We start from the raw sequence: 22,896 nt of genomic DNA, 5'->3' as shown, positions 1-22,896 counted from the left end.
ACATAGAGCACATCAGAAGAAGAACCCACCACCAACACAACACTTTCAGGGTACAACATAGCCACACCGGCGGAGCACCGGCAATACCCGCTCTCTCCCTTTCCCACTTCCCCTTATATCTGACATGGCTTGTTCCTCACCTCATGTCTCTACCCAACAATGGCGAACAACAACCCCAATCTGCATTCGTACCCAGAACAGCCATCGGCGGCGGCGTGGAGGCCCGATCTCCCTCTTCTTGCCCTTCCCCGGTCCCGCTACACTGGCCCATTTACTCCTCTTACGAAGCGAGAAATGCAGGTATGTATCGAGGAACAAAACCCCGGGGAGATAGAAACTGTCGCATATTGCAGTTTGTGTTCAGGATCGATGCATATGATTCTGGCTTACTGAACCCCACCCGCAAAATTTTATCTCAGATATTTTATCTCGAAAACCGATTACCAACGCCGGCGGCGACGCATGACCGCGGACTACTCGTGCCATACTTACGCTACAAACCCCTTGTCAGGAGGACGATTCTGTATTGTGAGGGAGGGAGGGACGGACCGCTGACTCTGTCGATGGTTTGCCGCGCGGTCCAAAAGCTCCGGACAAGAACTCCGGAGCACTTGAGCTCCTCCACTCAGTCTTAAGTAAGAGGTTACGCATCCTCTCAGACGGCGGACCTCCGCGGAGTACGTTCGGACAAAGTGTGCGCAGGGCCCATGAACGCAACAGATATATAATACGTATATACATAAATGTTGTTGCATTCCGCAAAGCCAGGTCGCAGGCCCCGCCGAGCCCGCCTTTGACAGGACTCGGCACGCCCCGCGGCGGGGATAACCAGTTCGTGTACACATGAGACTAACAAAGGGGCAGGTGTTGCTCTTGTCCTCGTTATGTCCGGTATAAATTAGAGTCCGACAATCAGAATCACGAACAGAGCGGTGTTCATCCTCGGCCTCCTTGTTCCCTCGCTTCAGCCCCGTCCGGATCGACCAATCCCGCTTTGACGATATGTATGTTGTATTGAGATAGAATGATTTCCTCTCGGGTTTCATGTTCAATGTCTTTCCCCTCGGACCAGCTCCGTGCCCGCCCGTTTACAAAATTCCCTTCTGTTCGACGTCATCAACGCCAATTCACAATCTAGATACACCAGTCGGGTCACTCGGGCCCCCACCTGTCGAAACCGAACCGAATGATAGCGCGTATTAAGATTCTACATATGGCGTGAGGGTGAGGCGATATTATCGAGAGCCTTGAGGTTCCCTAACTCCGAGGACCGTCGATCGGCCCCACGGAAGTCCGCCGCCGCCCCCGCCGTTCAACGTGGACAAACGTAACCTGTGCTAGCAGTACGTATCAGGTCAGAATGTGACAGGGAACGTGTTTGGTTAGGTCAACACGTGCACGTACGTACGTACGTAGAAATTTGGGTTCTGCCTAGCTGCTCTATCCGTGCTTCTTCTCTTCGGATCCCGACGAGTTCATCGTTCGTCCATCCAGCCAGCAAGCATACATCTCCCCCCACCGGGCTATTCTCCCTGCGCAGCAGCAGCTGACTCTCCTTGCCCGGGAAGAGGTACAGCTATAAGGCAACTCCTGCGCCGCCGATACTGCCTGCACATGTACAGGGAGAAGATGCTTTCCGTTTCTATAGACCCCGAATTTCCCGGTCAGGTGAGGTAGGTCGAAACGTTCCGAAGTCGGGTAACGTTGGGAACTGCACTGGGGAAGAAGGAAGAAGGGAGAAAGGTCGGGTTACGTTCGGCCCGATACTGACTTCGCGGCTTCCGGCAGCTTCGACTTCTTGCTTTTCTTGGCGCTTGAATGGGGGGCTCACGTGGTCTCGATAGTTGTGTTTCTGTGCAGTTGCACTGCGGAATGACGTTCATGAGGTAAAATTGGTGAACCTCAGTGAGCCATGTTGTGGGCTGCTTGATGAAAATAGTGCAGAATAAGGGATGAAAACGTGTCATGGCTCTATTTCTGGCTTGATACTGGTATGTGCATTGATCCACTAGCATTCTATGACAGTGTCTTCACCATGGGTCGATTTCGTCACGGCAAACCGGATCGCATCACGGAGGAATTGTTATTGTGCCGGCGCGTTATTCATCGGCGACCGCGAGTTGATTGCAAACCGGACCGAGGTGCGCAGCTGATTCCCGGGCCGACGAATTATTCCGCGGCGCGTTGCGAGGGCAGAGTGAACGGAGTGCGTTTGTAACGGTCTCTCTGGCACAAGAACTCCCTGCTTTCCATGCACTGGCACCGGGTTTTGTGGTACCACCCACTGCCTTCGTGTCCATTCCGATTACCTATTCTTCCCGATCCTCCCCAGATCTCCGTGCATCTAATAAGCAGGCAGTGTGAAGTCGTTCGAGGGTGCTCGTTGCCGATCAACGTTCGTGGCCGTTGCGAGCGTGAAACAGGCCAGGCCGAGAATAACCATAGGCGGGATGGAGTTCGATAGCGGCGATGTAGAATACGAATGGAGTTCTATATTTGGGGGGGGGGGGGCGGAAAAATGTCGGAATGCCCCGAGGGCAGCCGGTGCTGTTACATCGTATGAAACCTGCAATATTTCGGACGGCAGGGGCTGCTTGGATGAAGAACCTGGCGTCCAAGGCCCGGCATTCCCAACCAGAGCTTCTTCAGCGGTCCGGTCGACTTGGAAAGGATTTTCAAGAAACGCAGAACTCCTTTTTCCCGTACGTCATGAAGGCAGCGAAACTCGGTCATAGGTCGGCCACCCAGAATAAAAGACTTAGCGTCTTTCTGCCATGCATTCAAGCGGGTGAGATGAGGGAGCCTTGCCGTTGATGATGCTCGTATTAGGGAGCATGGACGGTCTTGAAATCGGAGATCTTCAATACGAGGTTGGCAACCGGACTTGAAACCCGCAATTGGCAAAGTTCGCTAACGGGAGCTGCCTGACCCCGAAGGTATTCACAAGGTTTAGATGTTCGAGCGGCTCCAGTGGTCTGAACGCACGGACCGATACGGCAAAAGGCAGGGGAAAAGGCGCAGAGACGGGACGGGGCCCCCAAATTTACGGAAGCCGCACCTGGGTTTCTCGTGGAAGTACATCTCGAGATCCGCCACATGCGCCCCAATGTGGCCGAAACTATACAGCCACTGATCAGGTCGATGGAGATACCGAATGGCAGTCTGGTGAAAGGCAGATGTGGAGCCGATCCCGCTGGTCCTCCACGAAGGATACGATGTGTCCATGGATCTCCGAGGCTAGTTCGACAGTATTCCCTCTTTTCAGCTTGGTACAGGATAAGATGCTGATCTTGTATGGGAAGCGGAGATGAGGTCGAAGTCAAGAACAGAGAGCTGCAGACATGTCTCGAGCGGATCAGGAAAGGTAACAGACGCCCCCTTCCTTTCGTCGTGCGGCGCAAGGGGGCCAGCATCACGTGCCCCCTGAGCAACAGTGATCTTCAACTAGAACACTCACTACTGTATCCTGAAAAGTAAATCAAGATAATTTCTGACTATCTGACAATTTGGAACGGAACCATGAGACTACCAACATTGTTGTCCCTCTCTATCCCCGCCGACCACGAGATCGGCGGCGGCGGACGTCGGGGATTACTCGCTCTTTTGAGAAATAAGGCTCTGATCTTCCCTGAATTGCTGATCTCTGTGTGCTTGCTTGCACACTGTTGTATCGAACTGCGTCGAGGCATAGGGGGATTCCGTCATTACACGAGCAAAACACGCCTTCATCGGAACTCCACCTCGCGCATGCAGATCTTCACCAATCCCTCCCCCAAGAGTCTACGATGTAAGACGGGAGCGCACCAATTGCAAACCGCAGGCGTTTTCACCTAAGAGTCACAATAGAATATATCCACCGCAATCACTCATCCAATCCATTCGACAAGTGTCACTTGCCTTCCAGGCACCGACGGCGGCGTCCTTACAATCCCATTCCTCGGTATCCACTCCAGTTCCCCCTCCTGGAGTATCTTTCCAAGTTCTCGATGCAGCTGGTAAGCAGGCAGGCGCGAGCGGTCCGAGTTCCCCCGCAGCTCATCGACTATCGTGAAAGTTTCGAGCGTGCTACAGGCTCGGCCCAGAACGTGTATGGGCGGGAAGTAGTACTCTGCCGAGCCGTCGTAGTAGGAATGGATCTCTATATTCTTGAGCGAGCGGAAACCACGGAACGCGTGGACGACCTCGAAAGTTTGCAGTTCTTCTGAAACCTACATATTGCGTCCCATTAGAGCAGTACAACCAGCGGGCTGGATACAGAACGAACCGTGTGCTCCACGTTCCCCATACCGTGAATGACGAGATCGACGATATCCGGAATGGCAGCGGCAGCTCGGACGAAGAACAGGCCGTCGATCTTCATCATCAGCAACCTGACCCTCTTGAGCGGACCGGTCGACTGCGAAAGAGTGTTTAGACAATCCGGCACGTGTTCTTCCAGCAGGGTATCGAGCCGGCGGAACTCGACCACAGGCCGACCAGGTATAAGATACTTGGCATCTATCTGGAACGCTGCCAAGCGTTTAAGATGTGGGATTGCTGTTCGACGTAATGCAAGGATGGAGAAGCTTGGTCCGTCTAGGACTTCCAGATCTTCGATGAGGGGCTGACTCTGCAGTATCACATGCTCGAATGTTGACGTTGGAAGAGTGAGCGACCGGACCCGGAAGGTGCAGTTGGCCAGGTTCGTCATAGGCAGCCTGCCCAACGGCGAAGTGTTTTTAAATGTCAGATGTTCGAGCTGGTTCATTGACCCAAACGCGCGGAACATGATGCGGCAATAAGCGGGTGCGAAGGTGTTGAGGAAGATCCTCGGCTTAGGCCATTGATGGACGATCCAGTCGGGGACTTCGCCAAAGTCTGCTTCGAGCTGCGTCACGTACGCCGCGATGTGCGGTCTCTTGACTAGGAGGATGCAGGCAGCGACCGCCCTCCGGAAGTCTTGTATTCTCAGACGGCGATAGAGGTACCGAGCGGCGAGATCATGCAAGATGGAGTTTGTTAAGCAGATTCGGAGCAGATCACGTCGGTCGTCTAGGAAAGCGATGATGTGTTCGTACAGTTCTGGGGGGAGTTCAGGGAGGCTGCCGTTGCCCATCTTCATCTTGGTGCAGAATTAGGATGCTCTGGGCTGAAAAGCGAGAGGAAGCTCAGCTGAACTGGAAGAGAAGCACAGGACAAAGGGATCAGATGAGGGGAAAGTGCCAACATCTGTTGGAGATACTGCCAGTTTCTTCCGTTTCCCTTCCCCAAATAGTTGTCAACTAGCAAAAATAACACATTGCAACTAACAAATGCATTTGCCTATACTGTACTATGGAGGACTCCCATACCTCGTCAGTTTCATATCCTATCCTTCTGTATCCCCCACAGTACTATAGCCAGCAGCAAGGCGTCGCATACACTTCACGATTCACGACTCAGAATTTCGCCTTCCCAAACATGCACATGCATCTCAAGCAACCAAATCGAGCCCCGAGCCACGCGCAGGGAAAGCACTCTCAGAAACTCAGCAAGCGCTCAGGACGCTACTGGTGCTTGTGCGGGAGCGCCCCTCGGGCCACCCCTGCCCCTTCCCCTTCCTCTCCCCCTCCCTCTGCCGCCTCTCCACCCATACCCGCCCATGCCCAGACCAACCTTCACACCATCGCCGTACCTCCCCACCCCCGCCTCCCCAAACGTAGTCATATTCAAATTCCTCTCCTGTTCTCTCCTTTCCCTGCCTCGGGATCCGCCCCTCCCCCTACCGGCTGCAGGGGCATGAGCAGGGTCCGGCCCGCTACTGGGAGGCGCCGCTTCCGACAGCTGGTCAAAGAACGACTTGGACTTGTCGTATACCGGGCTCTTGAGTTTCTTCCCTCCGGCGTCCTTTCCCTCTCCGGGGGACTTGGTCCCGCTCTCCACTTCTCCCTCTTCGCCTTCCTCGAGATCGCTCGAATAAGAGCCTTCTTCGTCGCCGACCACATCAGCAAACAAAGCCGCTTTGTCAAAGTGCGAGTTGGCTGCGGAGAAATCGAAGTCTGCTGCGGGTAGAGGAGCGCGGGTCTGGGTGCCGAACGTGCCAGAGGTAGGATGAGGCGGCCTGGTTCGCCGTCTGTTGCGTGCGCGGGTGTCCCCTTCTCCAGCAGCAGTGCCGTTCGCAGGACGAACCGGAAAGCTGGCGCCATTAGCAGAGGGAGGGGGGCCCTTGTGCCCAGCTGAAGGTGGACCCTGTCGCGCCTCAGTCTCCCTCTCCAACCTCAGCCCTTCCAAAGCTCGTTCGACATTCTCCAAGCTCGCACTGGCTGCGCGAACAGAAGCGCTCTCAGCATTTACTGCTACGGCTTGCCCCGAGCGGGAGCGGGAGGGGACACGTGCACCCTTTGGCTGTGGGTGGCGCGGCTTTGGAGCTTCGACGGTGGTAGGCGCCTGAGCTTGAGACACAGGGGCAGGAGCGAGCGGCGCGGGAGGCACAGGGATGGGTTGAGATGCAGGAATAGGGGCGTGGGGAGCGGGAGCAGGTACGGGGAGCGGGCCTTGTGAAGGTGCAGGAAGGGGTTGTCCAGGTGCTTGTGGCAGTGGGCGGCCTCCTGGGAGAGGACCAACCCCAGAGGGACCGGGAGGGAAGCCCGGCTGTTGCTGAGGGAGTCCTCGGGGCAGAATGCCTCCCGGAGGACCAGGGGGATAGTAACCTTGCTGTCCAGGAACGCCGGGAGGGCCAGGCGGGGGAGGACCAGGAGGACCAGGGGCCATCACCCGCTGCCCTGCGCCGGGAGGAGGGGGATAAAATCCTTGCGGTGCGCCAGGAGGAAGTGGTGGTTGATGCTAGCTAGATGTTAGCGATGTTGAGAGGAAAAAAAGTAAGGACAAGAGGAAGAGGGGGATGCAAGGTCAGAAGGAAGGCAACGGCAATTTCCACATGGGGTTATGCGCTCGTCGGTGTGAAAAGTAAACATCCGTGAATAGTTCATCATTTTGCATCTTCCCCTCAAAGGGTAGGGGGTCAAAGGGGCAAGGGAGCAAATACTCACAGCGACAATGGCTGGGTCCTCCGGCACCTGGTTGATCGCCTGGGGCGGTGCGGGCTGCTCGACGCTCACGTCCGCTACGTCGCTGACGCGGAAGACGATGAACGGATATGCGCGCTCGGACGGAGCGATGTACTCGTTCTGCGGCCTGCGGTGTTCTGTGCCCATGGAGAGCACGTCAGAGAGGGAGATGGTACTGTCATCCTTTGAGAAGGAATGAAGTGTGCCGAGGTACCGCACACCCCGCATGGAGGTGAGGGAGATGCGGGCGCTGGAAAAGGTGAATATATGCGCTTGAAACGGGGAAAAGGAAAGCGAACGTACCCGATGAAGTTGTCGGCCATTTTTTACGAGCGAGGTGTATGCTAACAGTGTGTTGCTGGTAGAAAGTTAAATTGTGTGAGAGGTGGTGGTTGATGAACAAGTCGAGTTGTACGATGAGGAGAAGGGGGAGGAGGACGACGACGACGACGACGACGAGGGCAGAGGTAAGTAAAGGACAAGATGGTAAGTGGACAAGAGACGCGCCCTTTTTCCCCTCGAGCTGTGGTGGCGAACGGCACTTTGGGCGGGTTCAATTTATAGTTTACTTCCGTTCACCCCAATTCTGTCACGTTGTCACATCATGTCACGCTCTACAGTCCACATCGATGCGTTATTCAACGATAACCTAACACAACCATGTCCGTTCTCTCCCCTCGCCATATCCCCCTCCAGTCTACCCCCTCCCGCGCAGCCCAGATACGCGAACAGTCACGTCTCCGTCAACGGCGCAAGAGGGAACGTGACCGGCTCCTCTCTCTTGGGCTGCAACCTCCCCCAGAAGTGGAGAGGAAAGACCCGGCGAGAGGCATGCTGGGTCTTACGGGGGAGGAGAGGGATAAGAGGGAAAGGGTGAGGGAGAAGGCGAGGGAGAGGCAGAGGAGGTGCAGGGAGGGGAAGAAGATGAGGGAGAGGGAGGCGGCTGGTTTGTCTGTGCTTCCGACTGGGCGAACAGTTGGGAATCAGCGGAGACGCAGACCGTCGGATACTCTCTCATCGGCGTCTTTTTCATCGGCAAGGTCGTCAAGCACGGGCATAGAAGGAAGTAGAGAGACCGGAGTACTGCCGACGACGTTGCCCAACTCTTCAAAGGCGCCTCTCCCAGGACATCAAGCCAACGCCCAACGACCGCAACGGGATCCTCCTGGATGGCCCAGCACAGAGCCCATACCTCGAGGCGCATCCCTCTTGCAGACAGAGGAGCCATGCTACTCTTCCCCCCCGCCTCTCACCGCACCCCAACGCTCACTCGTCATCTCCCGCCCTCCCACATCCCCACCTTCCCACCTCCTGCCCTTACCACCCCCTTCAAGGCCTTTCGCCCTCCCACATCCTCCCCATCGCCCAAGCACGACGCCCAACCCCCCACTCTCGTACGCCCTTCACTGCCCCGTGCACCCCCCGCCCTCCCTCCCGCACCCCCTCCTGGCCCCCCTCCTCTGCCCGCAGGACAGACCTTCGCCCACACACTCCTCCTCGCCCTATCCCGCTCTCCGGCACTCGAAGCCTCCCTCCTCTCCCACCTTGATCTACCAAGGGAGGCAATACCCGGGTGGGCGCCGTATCTCGTCAGAGCATTTGAGATGTGGTCGTTGGAGGTCGGGAGGGGGAGAGAGCAGGTTGGGAGAGAGGGTCCTGGTGGCCGATGAGGATCGGGATAGAGGGAAAGACACGGAAACTCGGAATGAAGAAGAGAACGGTGAATTTACAGCCTGGGATCGACAAGGACAACGCATGCGAACGATGGAAGATGCTGAAAGTGAGATGTATGTATTACTGTACCAACATACTGGGCATGTAAGAAAATGTACTAGAGGGAAAGATAAACTGTGCTTGTAGACAAATCAAATGAAATGTACCACGTATATGTGTGCGCTGTCCTTCTGGTGGTGTGCCCACATCCTACATTTTTCCGACGTGCAAATGAAGCAATATTGTCAAGTAAGTGCTGATGTACAACCGAATGGTATTCCTTCATATGGTATCTCCCTCCTCACGGCAAATCCCTTCCACCGCTGCCAACAGACTCAGCGCATCATCTCTCCTCTCCCCGCGCCTCCAAGGGGTAACATGCCCTGTGTAGCGACATACGGCGGCAAGCCCATGCCACCCACCCCACCCATACTGCCCATTCCACCCATCCCGCCCATTCCGCCCGCCAAGCTCCCGCCTCGACTAGACCTCCTCATCCCCCGCCTTCCCCTCCCACTAACAAGCATGCTCCCAGACAATGGGCGGTCATTCTCCCTGTCCCAGTCTTCGAGCAGCTTCCTCCTCTCCCCCGGACTCCCCTCCGAGATCCCGAGCAACGCGCGCAGAGCACTGTTCTCCGCTTCCAGCCGCGCTAACTCGATCTCCCGGTCTAGGTTCCAGTCGCGCGACTCTTCGGACGGCGTGAGTCCTCGCGCGATCGCTTTTTCAGGAGTTGTTGGGCTCGCGGGTGGGGAGGGGTTCGGTGACCCAGGCTCGCCTTGCAGGCTTCGGATCGCCGCTCGGAGGAGATGACCGAGCCGGGAGAGGCTCTCTGTCTGCTGGGCACTCGCAGTCAGAGAGCCGTTCAACAACGACGTCTGGGAGGTTAAGAGCAGGGTCTCGTAGTGTTTCGCCAGAGCTAGGTCGTGTGTCTGTGCACTGTGCGCATGAGAGCGGAACTTGGACATGATCACATCCAGTGCTTGCTCGTATTCTTTTAGTAGGACATTCAGTTGCTTGTTCTCGTGGTTTAGAGACTGGTTTTCGAGCACGAGGTGAGCGTTCATCCGCTCTAGTTCGGATTCGAAGACCTCTTTGCGGGGTTAGCGAGCATTCGCAGGGGGGTGAGAGCGCACCTTTAGATATGTCGGTGTTCCAACGTCGTAATGCAAACCCGCTACCGCAGTGTACGGCCTGACCCTGTCATCCTTTGAGCGCGAGGTAAGGCAATTGTATGCAGGAAGACGTACGCGGACTTGGTCAGCCTGTTGCTGGAGATGGACGACTTGGAGCCTGTTCTGGGTGAGCTGGTCTGAGAGCTCGGAGATGAGGCTCCAGAGACGCATGAGTTCGGGGTCGATCTCGTCTAGAACTGCCATGGGGGATGATGAGGATGACGGCGAGAACGGTGAGGGAGATGTATACGGTTAGGGTTAGGGAGTAAGGGACTTATACAAGGCAGCGGAAGCAAGCTGTGATTGTCTCTCTCCTCATCGTCAACGTCATCGTCCTCGTCGCCACTAACATCGTCAACGCTGCGCTAGACGGCGAGGATGTCGCTCCCCACTGAGCTATTGCTGCATATAATCGCATGCGTACCGTCCACCGACACGCCGACGCTTCTCTCACTCGCACTCTGCAGCACCCGTCTCTACCATATCACCTCTCCCTTCCTCTTCCGCTCTCCTACGCTGCCCACCTTCGCCCACGTCCTCCATCTCTGCCGCCATATCGCACGCAACGCCGACGTTGCCCAGCATATCCACGCACTCGACATTACCCTGCATCATCCCTCCGAAATCCGCCTCGCATTCACCAACATCCTCCGCACACCCGCCTTCCTCAGACTCGTCTTCCGCTCGTTGGCACAGATGTCCCATCTCCGCTCTCTGACATTCCGTCACTTAACTGCAGGCTACCGCTGTTCCTGCTCACACAACCTCGCCCGCATTAATATACCTCTCGATAAACTCGCCCTCCCTCGAGCGATAGACACCACCCTCCTGCTACCCAGCCTGCCCACACTGCAAGAAGCAGACATGCCCGACCCAGAGCCTTCCTACGCCTTAGACGTTCTCCCTGCCTCTGCACTGCCCGAACTCCAAACCCTCCGCCTAATCCGCAATGCAATCGTCTACCTCGTACCCGGTCGGCCAGTCACGACCCTCTCGATACTGGGCATCATCACCCCCGATGAGCTCCCTATATTCGTCTCCCCCCTAGGCAGGAGCGTCGGTCCTCTCCAAAGGCTGAGCATACGAGTATTCAAGGTAGACACTATGTTTTACGACGAGATCGCCGCCTGTGTACCGTTCATCGTCGACTTAGTAGCGTACAGCGAGATCGAGGATCACGCCAAGGTGCGTGTATCCCGACTGCCCTGTTCTCATCCAGTGCTGACGTGACACAGATGTTATCCCACCTAAAGCGCGACGCCTGCATAGAAGCTTTTCGCGCCTTCTCCCACCTCCAGACACTCGAGCTGCACGCCTCCTCCATAGGGCGGGTCGTCACGAGCGTCAAGGCTCTCCCCCTTGTTCACCTCCTCGCCTCCACACCAAGCTTCTTCTCCCTTGTCCTAATCAACGAGAAAGAGCGCGACAGGCAAGAGGTCGAGACATACTTTATTGATGAGCGGCGCGGTAATCAGGCGACGGGATACTGGGTCAGAGAAGTAGATGTCACCCAACGGAAAGAGTTCGTCGCTCCCCACCGGCGTACTGACTTCCTCTAGCCACATCTCCGTTGATCCCAATTACCCAGAAGGAGACAACATCCAAACCATATTTCCGAGTGCAAAATACCCCTCTTTGGACGTCGTCTGCTCGGCGGAACGTCCTCCGGGGCAGGAGCGGTGCACGGGGTCCGATCATTCATGGCTGATGCGGTCAGCAGGGACCGGTGGACGACATTCATTCCGAGAATGTTTTACCGCCAAAGTCAGGCCGATAAGTACTGCAAGCACACCTCCTACCTCTGATGCACCGTGTACGAGCACACAACTTGTCCTGGATTGAAATGTCCCTCTCGCACGGGGGGTGCTCAGAAGATGACGAGAGTGTGCTCAGGGAGCCCCCAGCCCTGCCCGTCGAGCTCTGGGACCTTATCCTCAGCTTCACTTCTCGCGCGGACCTGCGCACCATCTCCTTCCTCTCAAGGGCATTCCATACCCTCGCACAGCGACACTTATACCGGCACCTCTCACTACGTCTCGGCCTTCCAACAGTTCAGCAATGCGTGCTCATCTCCCGGCGGCCCGAGCTCGCTCTTTCCGTGAGGAGCATCTCCCTCCTCTTCGGACTCGAAGCGGCTGATCGTGCCGGAGCCTCGCGCACGCGAACGTACGCCCGCCCACCAAGGGAACTCTTCGCTCCCGCCTACACGCGCCTCTTTTTCCGCACGTACGCCGCTTGCTCGCGTCTTGCCCAGCTGTCCGTCTCCTCCCACCTGGGATTCGACGACCTCCTCACGTCCAACCTCTTCCTCTCCCCGAAACACAAGATCACCTACTTCCAAGTGGGCGCTCGCGGGCCACAAGGATCCATCCTCCACTCTCTCCCTTATCTTCGAAGTCTATATATGCTCAACCTCTTCGGGTGTAATACCGATTCCCTATCTCCCTCCGCCCTCCCCAGGCTGCAAGCTGTCCGCTGCTCGCTGCGGCAAGCAGAGACGCTTATCCCCGGCCGACCAGTAAGGGACGTAGCCCTGGAAGCGACTACTCTGGACCTAGACCACCTACCAAGGGTTATCAGAACGCTGCAGATGTCCACTGCTCCCATCCGGGCTCTGGATCTCAAGCTCCGCTCGTTTGACCCCAGCACATTCCGTCTTGTCGGCACGGCCTTTCCCTGCTTGCGAGAGTTCGTCCTGACCGTATTGGACGTCCCGTATCGCGTACGTCCATTTTCACGGTGTTCGCAGATAAACTGACGATACCGTTCTACAGGGCATATTCGACCTCGCCCCGGAAGACTGGCTTGCGCAGGGTCATCTCTCTCCCCTACGACAGCTCCGCACTCTAGAGCTGCACGCATTCTACGCTCCTCCCTCACACATGCTCTCCTTCCCTCTCCTCCCCCTCCTTACCGGCCTCAGCTCCTCCCTTCCCCACCTCAGCAGAGTCAGCATCGTCGACCGGGGCTCGACACACGCACATGAAGCCCTCGTACGGAGCTACGATGCTCGCTTGCTTCCCACCCCCTCGCCGGATGAACGAGAGCGGGCGCGATGGGATTTGCAGGTGCAATTTAGGAATTGTAGGAATCGGAGGTCGATGTTGTTTAAGGGGTTTGGGGATTTAGGAGAGGAAGAGCCCGTGGAGTGTGTACTTGGGGAGAGGATGCCAGGTCCACAGTGCTGGGTTATGTAACATGCCAGGGAGGAGGATGCCGGACCCACAATGAGTGCGCCGGCGGATGGATAAAATAATGAGCGTCTACTATCCGTTAATTTTGTGATTTATCGTTTTCAAGCGCCAACATCAACCTCCATTGCCCTGTCATCCACGGCGCCTACACCACTAATGCCTAGACCAAGGCCCATAACAGCACAGCTGACTGCCCTTTGCCAACTCTCCTCTTGTCTGTATCCTCCAGGCGTCCAACGAAGCTTCATATCCAGGTGTACTGCATTGCTCACCGGGTCGTCGTATGTTGACCTCAATGAGTCATGCTCTGCACCAGTCAGCAGATCATCTAGGTAAGGTATATGCGGCTCGTCGGGTATTGTGTCGGTCTTCCTAGCTCCAGGGCGGGCGAATGCGGTGAGCGCGTTCTGTCTGGCTGCCTGCTGAGCCGCTGCGAGCTCTTGTGCCCTCTTCGCCCTGCGCTCCGCCTCTATCTTTGTGCGACGTAGCACCTCCTCCGCATCCTCTCCCCTCTCCAGACCTTCGAGAACTGCTCTTCTTTCTCTGTCCTTCTCAGCGCGTTCCTCCTCTTCCTCCCTCATTGCCATCCGAGCCTGCTCTGCACGATGCCGCTTGTCCTCTTCTTCCTGTTCCGCTTGTTCGGCAGCGGCAGCAGTATCCCTTTGTATATTGGCTTCGATAAGGGCAGCATTGGCAGCGCGGAAAGCGGCGATGCGAGCTTCGGTCTGTGGAAGGTCGATCCCGTTGATCAGGTTGAAGGTGATGTCTTCGACTTCTTCCAAGTAGTCATCGTAGGATCGCCGATCAGGAAAGTCCTCAACTTTCTTGTTGAATCTGCGTGAACATTAATGGTCAGCATCACCATTGGCACGGTGCAACGCCATGATGACTCACTCTCGCGCTATTCGCCTTCGTACCGCAACCTCCTTCTCGACCTCCAAATCCTCGAACGTCTGAGACACGAACCCGGTCTTTCGCAGTATCTTTCCACATATTGGGCATGGCGCAGGCCCGAGGGTGAACAAGCGATCAATACAGCTCTCGCACCTGAGTTGGGTAAGCAAGGTTCAAGGACGTAATACCAATAGCGACGCACATTTTATGATAGCAGGGACTGACAAGCAGCCTCAGCTTGGGATTGAGATATCTGTCGGTTGTGCATACAGGACACTTGTCATCCTTGTTGCTATACTCGGTCGTCCGCCCGCTCGCATCTTTGATTGCACTGTGGTATGCAGATGGTGTGCCAGGTTTGCCGTTGGGTGCCCTCGAGGGGCCAGGTGTACCAGGCTTTGAGGCAGGTCGAGAACTTGTTGAAGTCCGGGTCGCAGAAGAGGACGTTCTCGCTGGTCCTCTAAGCCAGGAGAGCTTTGGATTCGTCGCCGCCATGAAGAGGAAGTTGATGCGGTGGGTGGTGGTTTGCTGATGAACGACGCGGAGAATGCGATTCTTATTACGTAAGATATGATATCACGGCTACCCCACGAGGGGTGTGCTACCACATGCATGGGAGTGTTCATGGTTGAATATGCAGTTGGGAGAGGTTTCTTTTTAGATTCTCAAAAACTGTGTCATCGAGCGAACAATTCCATATTGATGTGTGCCAAATACATGTCCAGTACCATCATCATCATCATCATGCTTACACACAACATCTCTTCAACCCAGTATCACAAGTGCCAGACTAGTCTAGCACGTAGCCCTGAAGCTTTTATTCTCGATGTCGGTCAAGTCACTGGGTTCAGGTCAGTACACGGAAGAAAACGCTGTTGTTGTTCGTGGAAGCTCACAGAAACTCCTGGTTGGGAACATGTACAATCTCGCCCGCAGCCTTCATCTTTTCGCGCCGGACGTTCTCAGCGTAGTTAACGTACCAAAGTGCCAGCAGAATGAGCATGCATGCGGCAAAGCATGCAACGATAGCGGCCAAAGCCGGCGTATAGAACGGGGCGTTCTTTGATTGGAAGGCTTGAGGTCTAATGGGATTCCCAACGCAGTAGAAGATAAGATACAGCGCCGAGACGGTTGTCTTCTTCGTATAACCGGCGACGTTGCTGGATATGAGAGACAGGAGGACGACGAAGCCGGTTGCAGAGGCCCCCGTTAGGTAGTAGCCGATAAGCCGGCCCACTTTCAAGTCACTGGGGAGAGCGTACACGAGCACCATTCCAAGCATGGAAATACCCTGGCTTATGGCGCCCCACAAGAGCCTGTTGCCGTAGCGGTCACCGAGCCATAGGAAGCCGATCAGGGTGATGACTTCGATTGCGCCGGCTGGGCAGCCGTAAAGTAGTGACTGCTGGGCTGTGACTGGCAGGCAAGGTGTAAGCTAGATGTTTGTCTCAGAAGCGCCGCAGCTCACAGCCAAAAGACGTAAGGACAATGGAGAAGAAACTGAAGGAGTGTCAATACTGGCCTGCGTATTTTGTCAATCAATGTTACTTACTTAGTAATGCCGCCGTTCGGGACATCCGCAATCAAGGCATAAGCGACGAAAAGGCAGGTCTATTGCAAACTTCAACATGAAATTAGAACTGCGTGCTCAGACGAGACATACCTTCACGTCCAGAAGAGCCTCCTTGAACTGATACCACTTGAAGTGCTTGTTGCCAATGCCCTGGTTATTTCCACGAATGCGTTCAATGGCCATTGCTTTCTCGCGGGGAGTAAGGAAATGCGCCGTAACCGGAGAATCTGGCATGAAGACGAGAAGAATGAAACCAAACGCAATTGTAAGAGTTCTAGTAAGGATAAAGACGATCTTCTAACCAGGAATCGAGAGCTCGTGGAACTGATCGCCCCTGGACAGACCATCTGCACTTGGTGAGCACGATGCCTGTTGGTAGAGCATGGCCGACTTACAAGCTACAAGGCCACCGAAGATTTGAGCGAATCCGTTGAAGGAGAACCATAGGCCGGTTCGGGCACCTTGTTCATTAGTCTTGTACCATTGGCTGGTGAACAATGCGAAACCGGGCGACACGGACTGTCATTGCGTGGGTAAACCCCTAACCAACCAGGATTAACTTACAGCCTCGAAAATGCCAAGGAAAAAGCGAACAACCATCAAGCCGGCCCAGTTCTTTGCGCCGGCCATACAAGCCAAGATCGTGCCCCAGACCTTCGAAGGTATTAAGATATGGTTCGGTCCTCTTAGAAAGGAACCCATACAATGATGTTGAAAGCAGTGTACTTCGCGAGGGGAAGGCGCTGCAGCAGGCGGTTGGTGGGATACTCCCAGACAAGATAGCCAAAGTAGAATATGCCGGCGAGCCAGCTGTATTCCTGCCCAACAAGATTTGCATATGTCGAAATGCCCATGATTGAGCTATAAGACAGGGTGGTCTTATCAAGGTATTGCTGCGATCGGGTTTAAGCAATGGGTATCGCGCATGGTTTTGAACCTTGGACTGACCAGCCCATAAACAATACAAAGCAGCGGTAGAATATGCCAGTCAATCTTGCGGAGAAGGGCGGCCTCTTCCTGTGGAGTCATAGTGAAATTCTCACCCTCTTCCTGGACGATCTTGAGAGCTTCGTCGGCATCATCCTCAGTCATGTGCGCTTGGACCTCTGCATCCTTTGCGCTCATTGTCTTCTCCAGCGTAGTTTCGGAAACCTTTTCTAGCTCTGCGGAAGACATGTTTGACCGGCCTTTCGGTGCAAAAGCGATTAACGAGGTTGAGGAGCGGGGAGATGAGGACACGAGCCTTGTCTCTCACGCCACGCACCACCTGATGGCGCGCGTTATTTATGACCGTCCAAGAACCAACCATGGCACAGTTCAGACATCGGCTTATCTGTTGCAGTAGAATAAAGCAGCTTTGAAAAGGCCCAGTACAGGAGATGCCTGGAAAGGAAGACAGGCGAAGGGAACGCAATGGGTTGTTCCATGGGTTGGAGGTTGGTGATAACGTAATGTTGCTGTTGATGCCACTATCGCGATAATCTCTTCCAACGGACAGGGAAGTGCTTTGATAACCGTGGAGTTGTGGAGAAAACCGGAGTCATCGTCGAAGGAACCACCAGCACGCGTGCTTCTGAAGGAACGGAGGCAGGTCGGATTTTGTAAGAAGTCCATTTTCTATTAATATTGGCTTCCCATTGGGCCCTTATCTGGATGTGTTGTTCCGGTAATAACCGGTGAGCCTTTGGATTGTTCCTGGTTCCCCATATCGCTCTGCCGACCACCGAGATATTATCCGCATAAATGATGGAGTGGAGAAACCGAAACGGGTCGCGTTTGTGACCTTTCCATTTGCAGCCACCAGATGGACAGACATTAGATACGATACACATTGATGTCTACAACTAGTGAAGGAGCTATCCCACATCCTAGCATCTGAATCTAAATGATTTGTTTTCTAGGTCGGTCTTGTCTAAGAACTCTTGATTTGACACATGGACGTATTCGCCACGACTCTTCATCACATCCCGCCGTACATTCATGCGATGGTTGACAAACCAAATAGCAAGAAGCAGCAGAGTGCAAATGCTCCAACATACAACCTTTGTGATTAGGCCCGGAGTATACCGAGGCGCATCCATGGCTTGGAACGCTTGCGGACCGATCAGATTCCCCACACAGAAGGCTATGAGGACCAGGGCAGACACCGTAGTTTCTGTCCCCCAGCGATAAGTGACATGTAATCAGATCATTTGAGTACAGGACATACTTTTCGTGTATCCGGCGACATTACTCGAGACTAGACTGAGGATCGTCACAAAGGGAGGGGAAGATGCATTCGCCAGGTAGTAAACAATGAGGCGACCAACTTCCAGATGGGTCGGAAGAGCATATACCAGAACAATGCCAAGAACCGAGACTGCATTATTATAAGTTATGGCCTAACCATAGCTCTGGAAACGGATTACTCAGTTCGGCACATGTTGCCCACAATAATCGGTTATTGTAGCGATCACCAAGCCACAAGAAACCGACCAACGTAATGACTTGCATTGCACCTGCGGGGCAACCGTAGAGCAAAGATTGCTGCGTCGTAACTGGATGGATGCGGTCAGTGAGACTCCAGGGCCTGGGGGGGGGGGCTAAAACACCCACATCCGAAGGATTGAATGATGATAGAGAAGAAGCTGAAAGACGATCAAACACCTTGTGAAACGATCAATAATCAGACGACGTACTTGGTTAGTCTACCATTCGGAATTGCTCCAATCAAGGTCCACGCGACAAACAGCCAAGTCTGGAAGATGAGTTAATTGTAATGTTCAGGGAATAATCGATACAAAGCTCGCCTTGATGTCAGTTAATGCTTCACGGAACTGATATGACTTAAAATATCTGTTTCCAACGCCCTGGTTGTTAACTCGGATCCTTTCGATCGCCATTTCCTTCTCCCTGTGGGTGAGAAACCGCGCGGTGATGGGCGAGTCGGGCATGAACATCAGCAGGAGGACACCGAAGAGTGCGGTAACAAGGCCGGTGAGCACGAAGACGATCTCGCTTAGCGAGACCATCTACAGTTCTTAGCGAAAGGCGAGACGAACACGCAGGTCAGGCTTACAGGCTATCAATCCGCCCACGATTTGTGCGATGCCAACTGAAGCGAACCAGATGCCTGTGCGAGTGCCTTGTTCGTTTACTTTGTACCGGATACGGCCGTCGGCATTCAGCATTTCGCGTTGTCCCGCAACTCACCCATTGCGAGGTGGATAAAACAAAGCCGGGTGTGACAGACTAATTTCTTGATTAGCAAACAGCGTTCAATGCTCCAACCGACAAGCTCACTGCTTTAAACACGCCCAGGAAAAATCTCACGACCATCAGGCCGTCAGAGTCTTTCGCAGCCGCCATACACGTGAGGACGGCTCCCCATATCTGTTCAACTATGAATAGACACACACTGAGAAATATGGAACCCACAATGACGTTGGCCGCAGTATACTTTGCAAGTGGGAGGCGCTGCATGAGGAGGTTGGCTGGATACTCCCAGAACAGGTATCCAAAGTAAAAGATGGTGCCGGGCCAGCTATAGTCTTGACCGACGAGATGATCCTGTGCTTGGATGCCCATAATGGAGCTGTACGACAATGTGGTCTTGTCTAGGAATTGCTGGGCCATTCTTGGGGTCAGAATACCATTGTAACATCAGGAAGACTGAAGACGTACCAAACCATAGACAACTCACAACAGCGGCATGAGATGTAGATCAATCTTCCACAGAAGATGTCGTTCTTCTTGCGGATTGAGAGTGACCCGCGAATGCTCATTCTTCACGATCTGGAATGCTTCGTCGGCGTCCTTAACGTCCACGTTGCTCTCTGGAACTATGTCACGGAGAGCATCTTTCTCAAGAGTCGTTTCGATGTCTGCCATATTCCCGGGGGCTAACCTTGGAGCGAGGAGACACGGGTAAGTGTCGCCAGTTTGAGGCTGTTGTGGATGGATGCACGTTTTATGGAAGAATCCCCTGCCGCTTCTGTTCTCCGAGCAAGTGTAAATTTTTGACATCGTCGCACCGGTCAGCGGCTTCCATTGATGGATGAACTTCCCAATCGAGGTCAACATTAAGACCCGACATGACCGTTTGAACATGTTGTGCAATGTTGTCCTTGGCTCCTTCTCAACATTCAATTCGTCAGCATTAATGGGCTCTTCAAGGGTCGTGATAGGAGATCCGGGCAGGGCATACCGTTTCTATGACCGCTCCCAGCAGTTCCGAGAAGACAATGGTCATCCGCGGACCATGCCCGTCTTCGGATTTGCCCGCCGTGCTTGTTAATCACCTTCCACTGCACTGTGCATTGGCACTGAAGTTGAGTCCCTTCAGGAGTCCCCCGGGTCATGCCAATCATGACCTAGGGCAGTGAATTACCTTGTGTGGAGCTGAAAACCGTATCTATTTTATTAACTTATTTACAAGCCCCGAACCGAACTGTCACAGTACCTGCATGTAATTCCTTACCAAAAGCATTCAAATGTCATTGTTTGCTGAAAATCATACAAGACCTGGAATAAGGTGCTTGAAGCACTGATGAAGCAGTCCCTATGACAACAAAAGCCAGGCCAAGCAGACTCAAAATATCTTACAGAGACTGGAAATCATGTTAATATGTACACAACGCAAATCTACAATCAGGTACTTACTTAATCCAAATTCTCATTGTCAGATTCACTTCCAGCCAAAAGATCCACACAGTCCTTGTCACTGTTGTCAATATCATCATTGTTGAGCTGTACTGCAGCTCACTCCATGGCTTCATTGGATAAAATGCTTCTCACCAAAGGCTGAGGGGCTACAGCTGGGCCTGGAGTTCCTGACCCAGACAGGCAATGTTCATTGTGAGCTTTTTTTGAGACCAAGAATTGCTTGGCATTCCTTGTGTATGACTTAACAATGGCCCTGGTGGCCCAATCATTCTCAAACCATTGCAAGCATGGAATCTTGTGTTGAGCCTACTTCAAGGTAAATACATGTTGTCATTTAGCATGGAGGACAGTACTCACTTCCTTGTATATCTTTGCCATCACCTCTGGGTGGAGTTTGGTGATGGTTTTGTCTCCACAGACATTGTACTTGTTGCTGATCTGTTGGACTTGTTGCTGTAGGAGAGCTTGGGTTAGTAGGTAGCTATAATAGCAGGTAAGAGTCCCTTACCCAAATAGAATTGTACTTGCTCTCATTCCCAGAGAGCCCCATCTCTTCCTGCAGGCAATATCCACCTGCCCCCTTATGACCAGGTTGCCCCAAGGGCTTAGGGATGACCTTCAGAGGTGGAGGTGCCTTGTGCTTTGCCAGCTTGGCTATGAGTGCCTTTTGGAATTTCTCCTTATCTGCTTCAATAATGTCAGATATGTATGTATGTGTGCAGTGTTCAAGACATACCTTTCATAGACATAATGATTGCCCCAAGCTCTACAATCCTCACATTCACCTCAATAAGTTTGTCCTTCTTTGACTTCTTCTTGGAGAGGAACTTCTGCATGTCAAGGCCATTGTCAAGCTGCTTGAGAGGCTGCTTCTTGGTGTGCTTGGGTGGGGGCTCATCTTCTTCAATATCAGATACTGACAGGGCATGCTTCTCAGGCTTTACCAGGGTTTCAACAAGGTCTTCATCAAGGTCATCCTCAGTGGAGAGGGCAAGTGCAACAGAGGTGGCATTGCAAAACAGGGCGGGCAGGTTCTCCTTGTTCCCTTTCCCCTTGGCGCCAACTTTCTTCTTTGACAAAGTGTTTGTTGGGAGCAGAACGTCTGTAATCATGGCATCAGACTCATTGTGGTTGCACATATGACACGTACCAGCCATCCTTGGAGAGGTGTGGAGGGGTTGGGAGCACAGTGGTGGAAAGCAGCTGTTGAAGAAGTTGAGGAAGAGGGAGTTGCTGGGAGGGCTGTCAGAGCTCTCAGGTGAGGGGGCCTGTTCAAGGAAGATGCTGAGGGAAGGGGTGTCAGTGAGGTCTGAGATCCTGGGCATAGGATGGGGAGAAAGGGACAGGAGCTTGTCAGTCCCATTATATACCCCTCAAGCAGAAAGCTGTGATAGCAAAATCAGTCACATACACAGATCACATTACATGCCAAGAGATGGTTACCACCAATGAGGGCAAAAATAAACCTGATATGGAAATTCTGAATTGATGGATCACTGACTTTTTTCAGTCCCAGAGAGTGGGGCCCACCATTTTGTTTACCTCTCACTATGGTAAAGGCAAAGGCAGAGGTCCATCAGAAACATTGAAAAGGTCCTTGCTCTCACTGTGGCAAAATGTTGTCCCACACCCAGAGATGGCAGCATTGTCAGTCGGCCAAAGCAGTAGCCCTAAAGAAGGTCATCATCACCTGGCAGGAACAATTGAAGGAAGAGATGACTTGACTGGGGTGCAAAATACCACCTGCGAAGGATCTGAAGGATCTGTGGAATGAGCTGTTTGGCAGTGAAAGAGAAGGGGTCAGGTCCCAGATGTCTCTGCCAGCAGAAGAACCCAGATTGGGGCAGGAGGAGCCAGAGCTGGAGCTGGAGCCAGAGCTGCAGCAGCAGCAGCAGGAGGAGGAGGAGCAAGAATGGCAGATGCATGACGGTGAGAGGGAGGGGGAGGGGGAGACCTCTGGCATTGAGGAGTTGGACAAGGAGATTGATCTTGAGTCAAGAATGATACCTGGTATGTAATCTGTTCTGAACAGCTTGGGTGCAGCTCACACAATCCAGACAACCTGTTGGCAGAGGATGAGAAGATATTCACCACATTCTACACGAAGATGAATGGACACTTCACAAATGCGCAGTACAACACCCTCAACTTCACCTATCCCAACATCTTCTACAATCTCCCCTATATTGAATGACGCATTCAACATGTCTCTGGAATGAAGCCCATCACTTATGATTGCTGCATCAATTCCTGTGTGGCATACATAGGTGCCCTCGCCAAACTCAGGTGTTGTCCACACTGCAGTGAACCAAGGTTCAAGACAAATGGCAAGCCTGCATGGCCATATCAATATCTACCAATCATTCCTCAGCTTCAAGCTTAATATGTGTTAGGGCAACACAGGCTGACTAAGTCTGCTCACCTAAGAGTGCCAAGAGTCTAAGCAGGCAACAAGGAAGTGGAGTAGACCTGATGACTAAGACCTATCTACAGTATAGGTATCTGTGGATGATCCTAAGAGACCAAGTCTGAAGAGACAGTCCCAGGCAGAGTAGGCCTTATATTTATACCTCTGTGGTGGAACCTGCTAGAACATCTTGCTTACTCAGCCTAGTCAGGTGATCAGGTGATATGACCAAGGATGAGGTCATATGAGGTCATGCACAGCCATGCACAGC

General features: G+C 53.6%; 9 protein-coding genes across 9 annotated transcripts; 3 read left to right on the top strand and 6 right to left on the bottom strand.

The window, feature by feature from the left end:
- Window positions 1–3,866: 3,866 nt before the first annotated feature.
- Window positions 3,867–5,101, bottom strand: DACRYDRAFT_110870 (uncharacterized protein; the record flags this gene model as incomplete). Its single annotated transcript, XM_040769137.1, has 2 exons — window positions 3,867–4,208; window positions 4,265–5,101. The coding sequence occupies 2 exons, from the start codon at window positions 5,099–5,101 to the stop codon at window positions 3,867–3,869; spliced, it is 1,179 nt and encodes a 392-aa protein (XP_040625323.1).
- Window positions 5,102–5,517: 416 nt separating this feature from the next.
- DACRYDRAFT_90967 (uncharacterized protein) lies at window positions 5,518–7,348 on the bottom strand (the record flags this gene model as incomplete). Its single annotated transcript, XM_040776985.1, has 3 exons — window positions 5,518–6,609; window positions 7,008–7,275; window positions 7,329–7,348. The coding sequence occupies 3 exons, from the start codon at window positions 7,346–7,348 to the stop codon at window positions 5,518–5,520; spliced, it is 1,380 nt and encodes a 459-aa protein (XP_040625322.1).
- Window positions 7,349–9,027: 1,679 nt separating this feature from the next.
- Window positions 9,028–10,244, bottom strand: DACRYDRAFT_24492 (uncharacterized protein; the record flags this gene model as incomplete). The annotated part of the gene is made up of 3 exons (XM_040773696.1): window positions 9,989–10,244; window positions 9,875–9,938; window positions 9,028–9,831 (listed from the first exon to the last, which is right to left on the bottom strand). Coding segments are annotated over exons 1-3 (560 nt in total), but the record flags the coding sequence as incomplete, so codon positions are not given.
- Window positions 10,245–10,967: 723 nt separating this feature from the next.
- DACRYDRAFT_118701 (uncharacterized protein) lies at window positions 10,968–13,210 on the top strand. Its single transcript, XM_040770643.1, has 3 exons — window positions 10,968–11,098; window positions 11,149–12,635; window positions 12,688–13,210. Exons 2-3 carry the CDS (start codon window positions 11,718–11,720, stop codon window positions 13,108–13,110), a joined length of 1,341 nt encoding a protein of 446 aa, XP_040625320.1. The 5' UTR covers window positions 10,968–11,098; window positions 11,149–11,717; the 3' UTR covers window positions 13,111–13,210.
- Window positions 13,211–13,868: 658 nt separating this feature from the next.
- Window positions 13,869–14,496, bottom strand: DACRYDRAFT_57351 (MAT1-domain-containing protein; the record flags this gene model as incomplete). Its single annotated transcript, XM_040775433.1, has 3 exons — window positions 13,869–13,941; window positions 14,002–14,154; window positions 14,204–14,496. Coding segments are annotated over 3 exons (519 nt in total), but the record flags the coding sequence as incomplete, so codon positions are not given.
- A 397-nt stretch (window positions 14,497–14,893) lies between these two features.
- Window positions 14,894–16,750, bottom strand: DACRYDRAFT_18060 (MFS allantoate transporter; the record flags this gene model as incomplete). Its single annotated transcript, XM_040771328.1, has 8 exons — window positions 14,894–15,417; window positions 15,470–15,501; window positions 15,554–15,612; window positions 15,665–15,801; window positions 15,970–16,093; window positions 16,139–16,228; window positions 16,279–16,467; window positions 16,523–16,750. The coding sequence occupies 8 exons, from the start codon at window positions 16,748–16,750 to the stop codon at window positions 14,894–14,896; spliced, it is 1,383 nt and encodes a 460-aa protein (XP_040625318.1).
- A 1,586-nt stretch (window positions 16,751–18,336) lies between these two features.
- DACRYDRAFT_18059 (MFS general substrate transporter) lies at window positions 18,337–19,444 on the bottom strand (the record flags this gene model as incomplete). The annotated part of the gene is made up of 5 exons (XM_040771327.1): window positions 18,337–18,585; window positions 18,767–18,805; window positions 18,857–18,946; window positions 18,992–19,190; window positions 19,257–19,444. The coding sequence occupies 5 exons, from the start codon at window positions 19,442–19,444 to the stop codon at window positions 18,337–18,339; spliced, it is 765 nt and encodes a 254-aa protein (XP_040625317.1).
- A 2,585-nt stretch (window positions 19,445–22,029) lies between these two features.
- Window positions 22,030–22,412, top strand: DACRYDRAFT_110860 (uncharacterized protein; the record flags this gene model as incomplete). Its single annotated transcript, XM_040769136.1, has 2 exons — window positions 22,030–22,228; window positions 22,276–22,412. 2 exons carry the CDS (start codon window positions 22,030–22,032, stop codon window positions 22,410–22,412), a joined length of 336 nt encoding a protein of 111 aa, XP_040625316.1.
- Window positions 22,413–22,415: 3 nt separating this feature from the next.
- DACRYDRAFT_57454 (uncharacterized protein) lies at window positions 22,416–22,601 on the top strand (the record flags this gene model as incomplete). The annotated part of the gene is made up of 1 exon (XM_040775444.1): window positions 22,416–22,601. A coding segment is annotated over one exon (186 nt), but the record flags the coding sequence as incomplete, so codon positions are not given.
- Window positions 22,602–22,896: the final 295 nt, after the last annotated feature.

This window comes from Dacryopinax primogenitus, assembly GCF_000292625.1.
Source record: "Dacryopinax primogenitus strain DJM-731 SS1 chromosome Unknown DACRYscaffold_19, whole genome shotgun sequence".
Lineage (NCBI taxonomy): Eukaryota > Fungi > Basidiomycota > Dacrymycetes > Dacrymycetales > Dacrymycetaceae > Dacryopinax > Dacryopinax primogenitus.
This window is presented reverse-complemented; position numbering and strand designations above follow the sequence as displayed.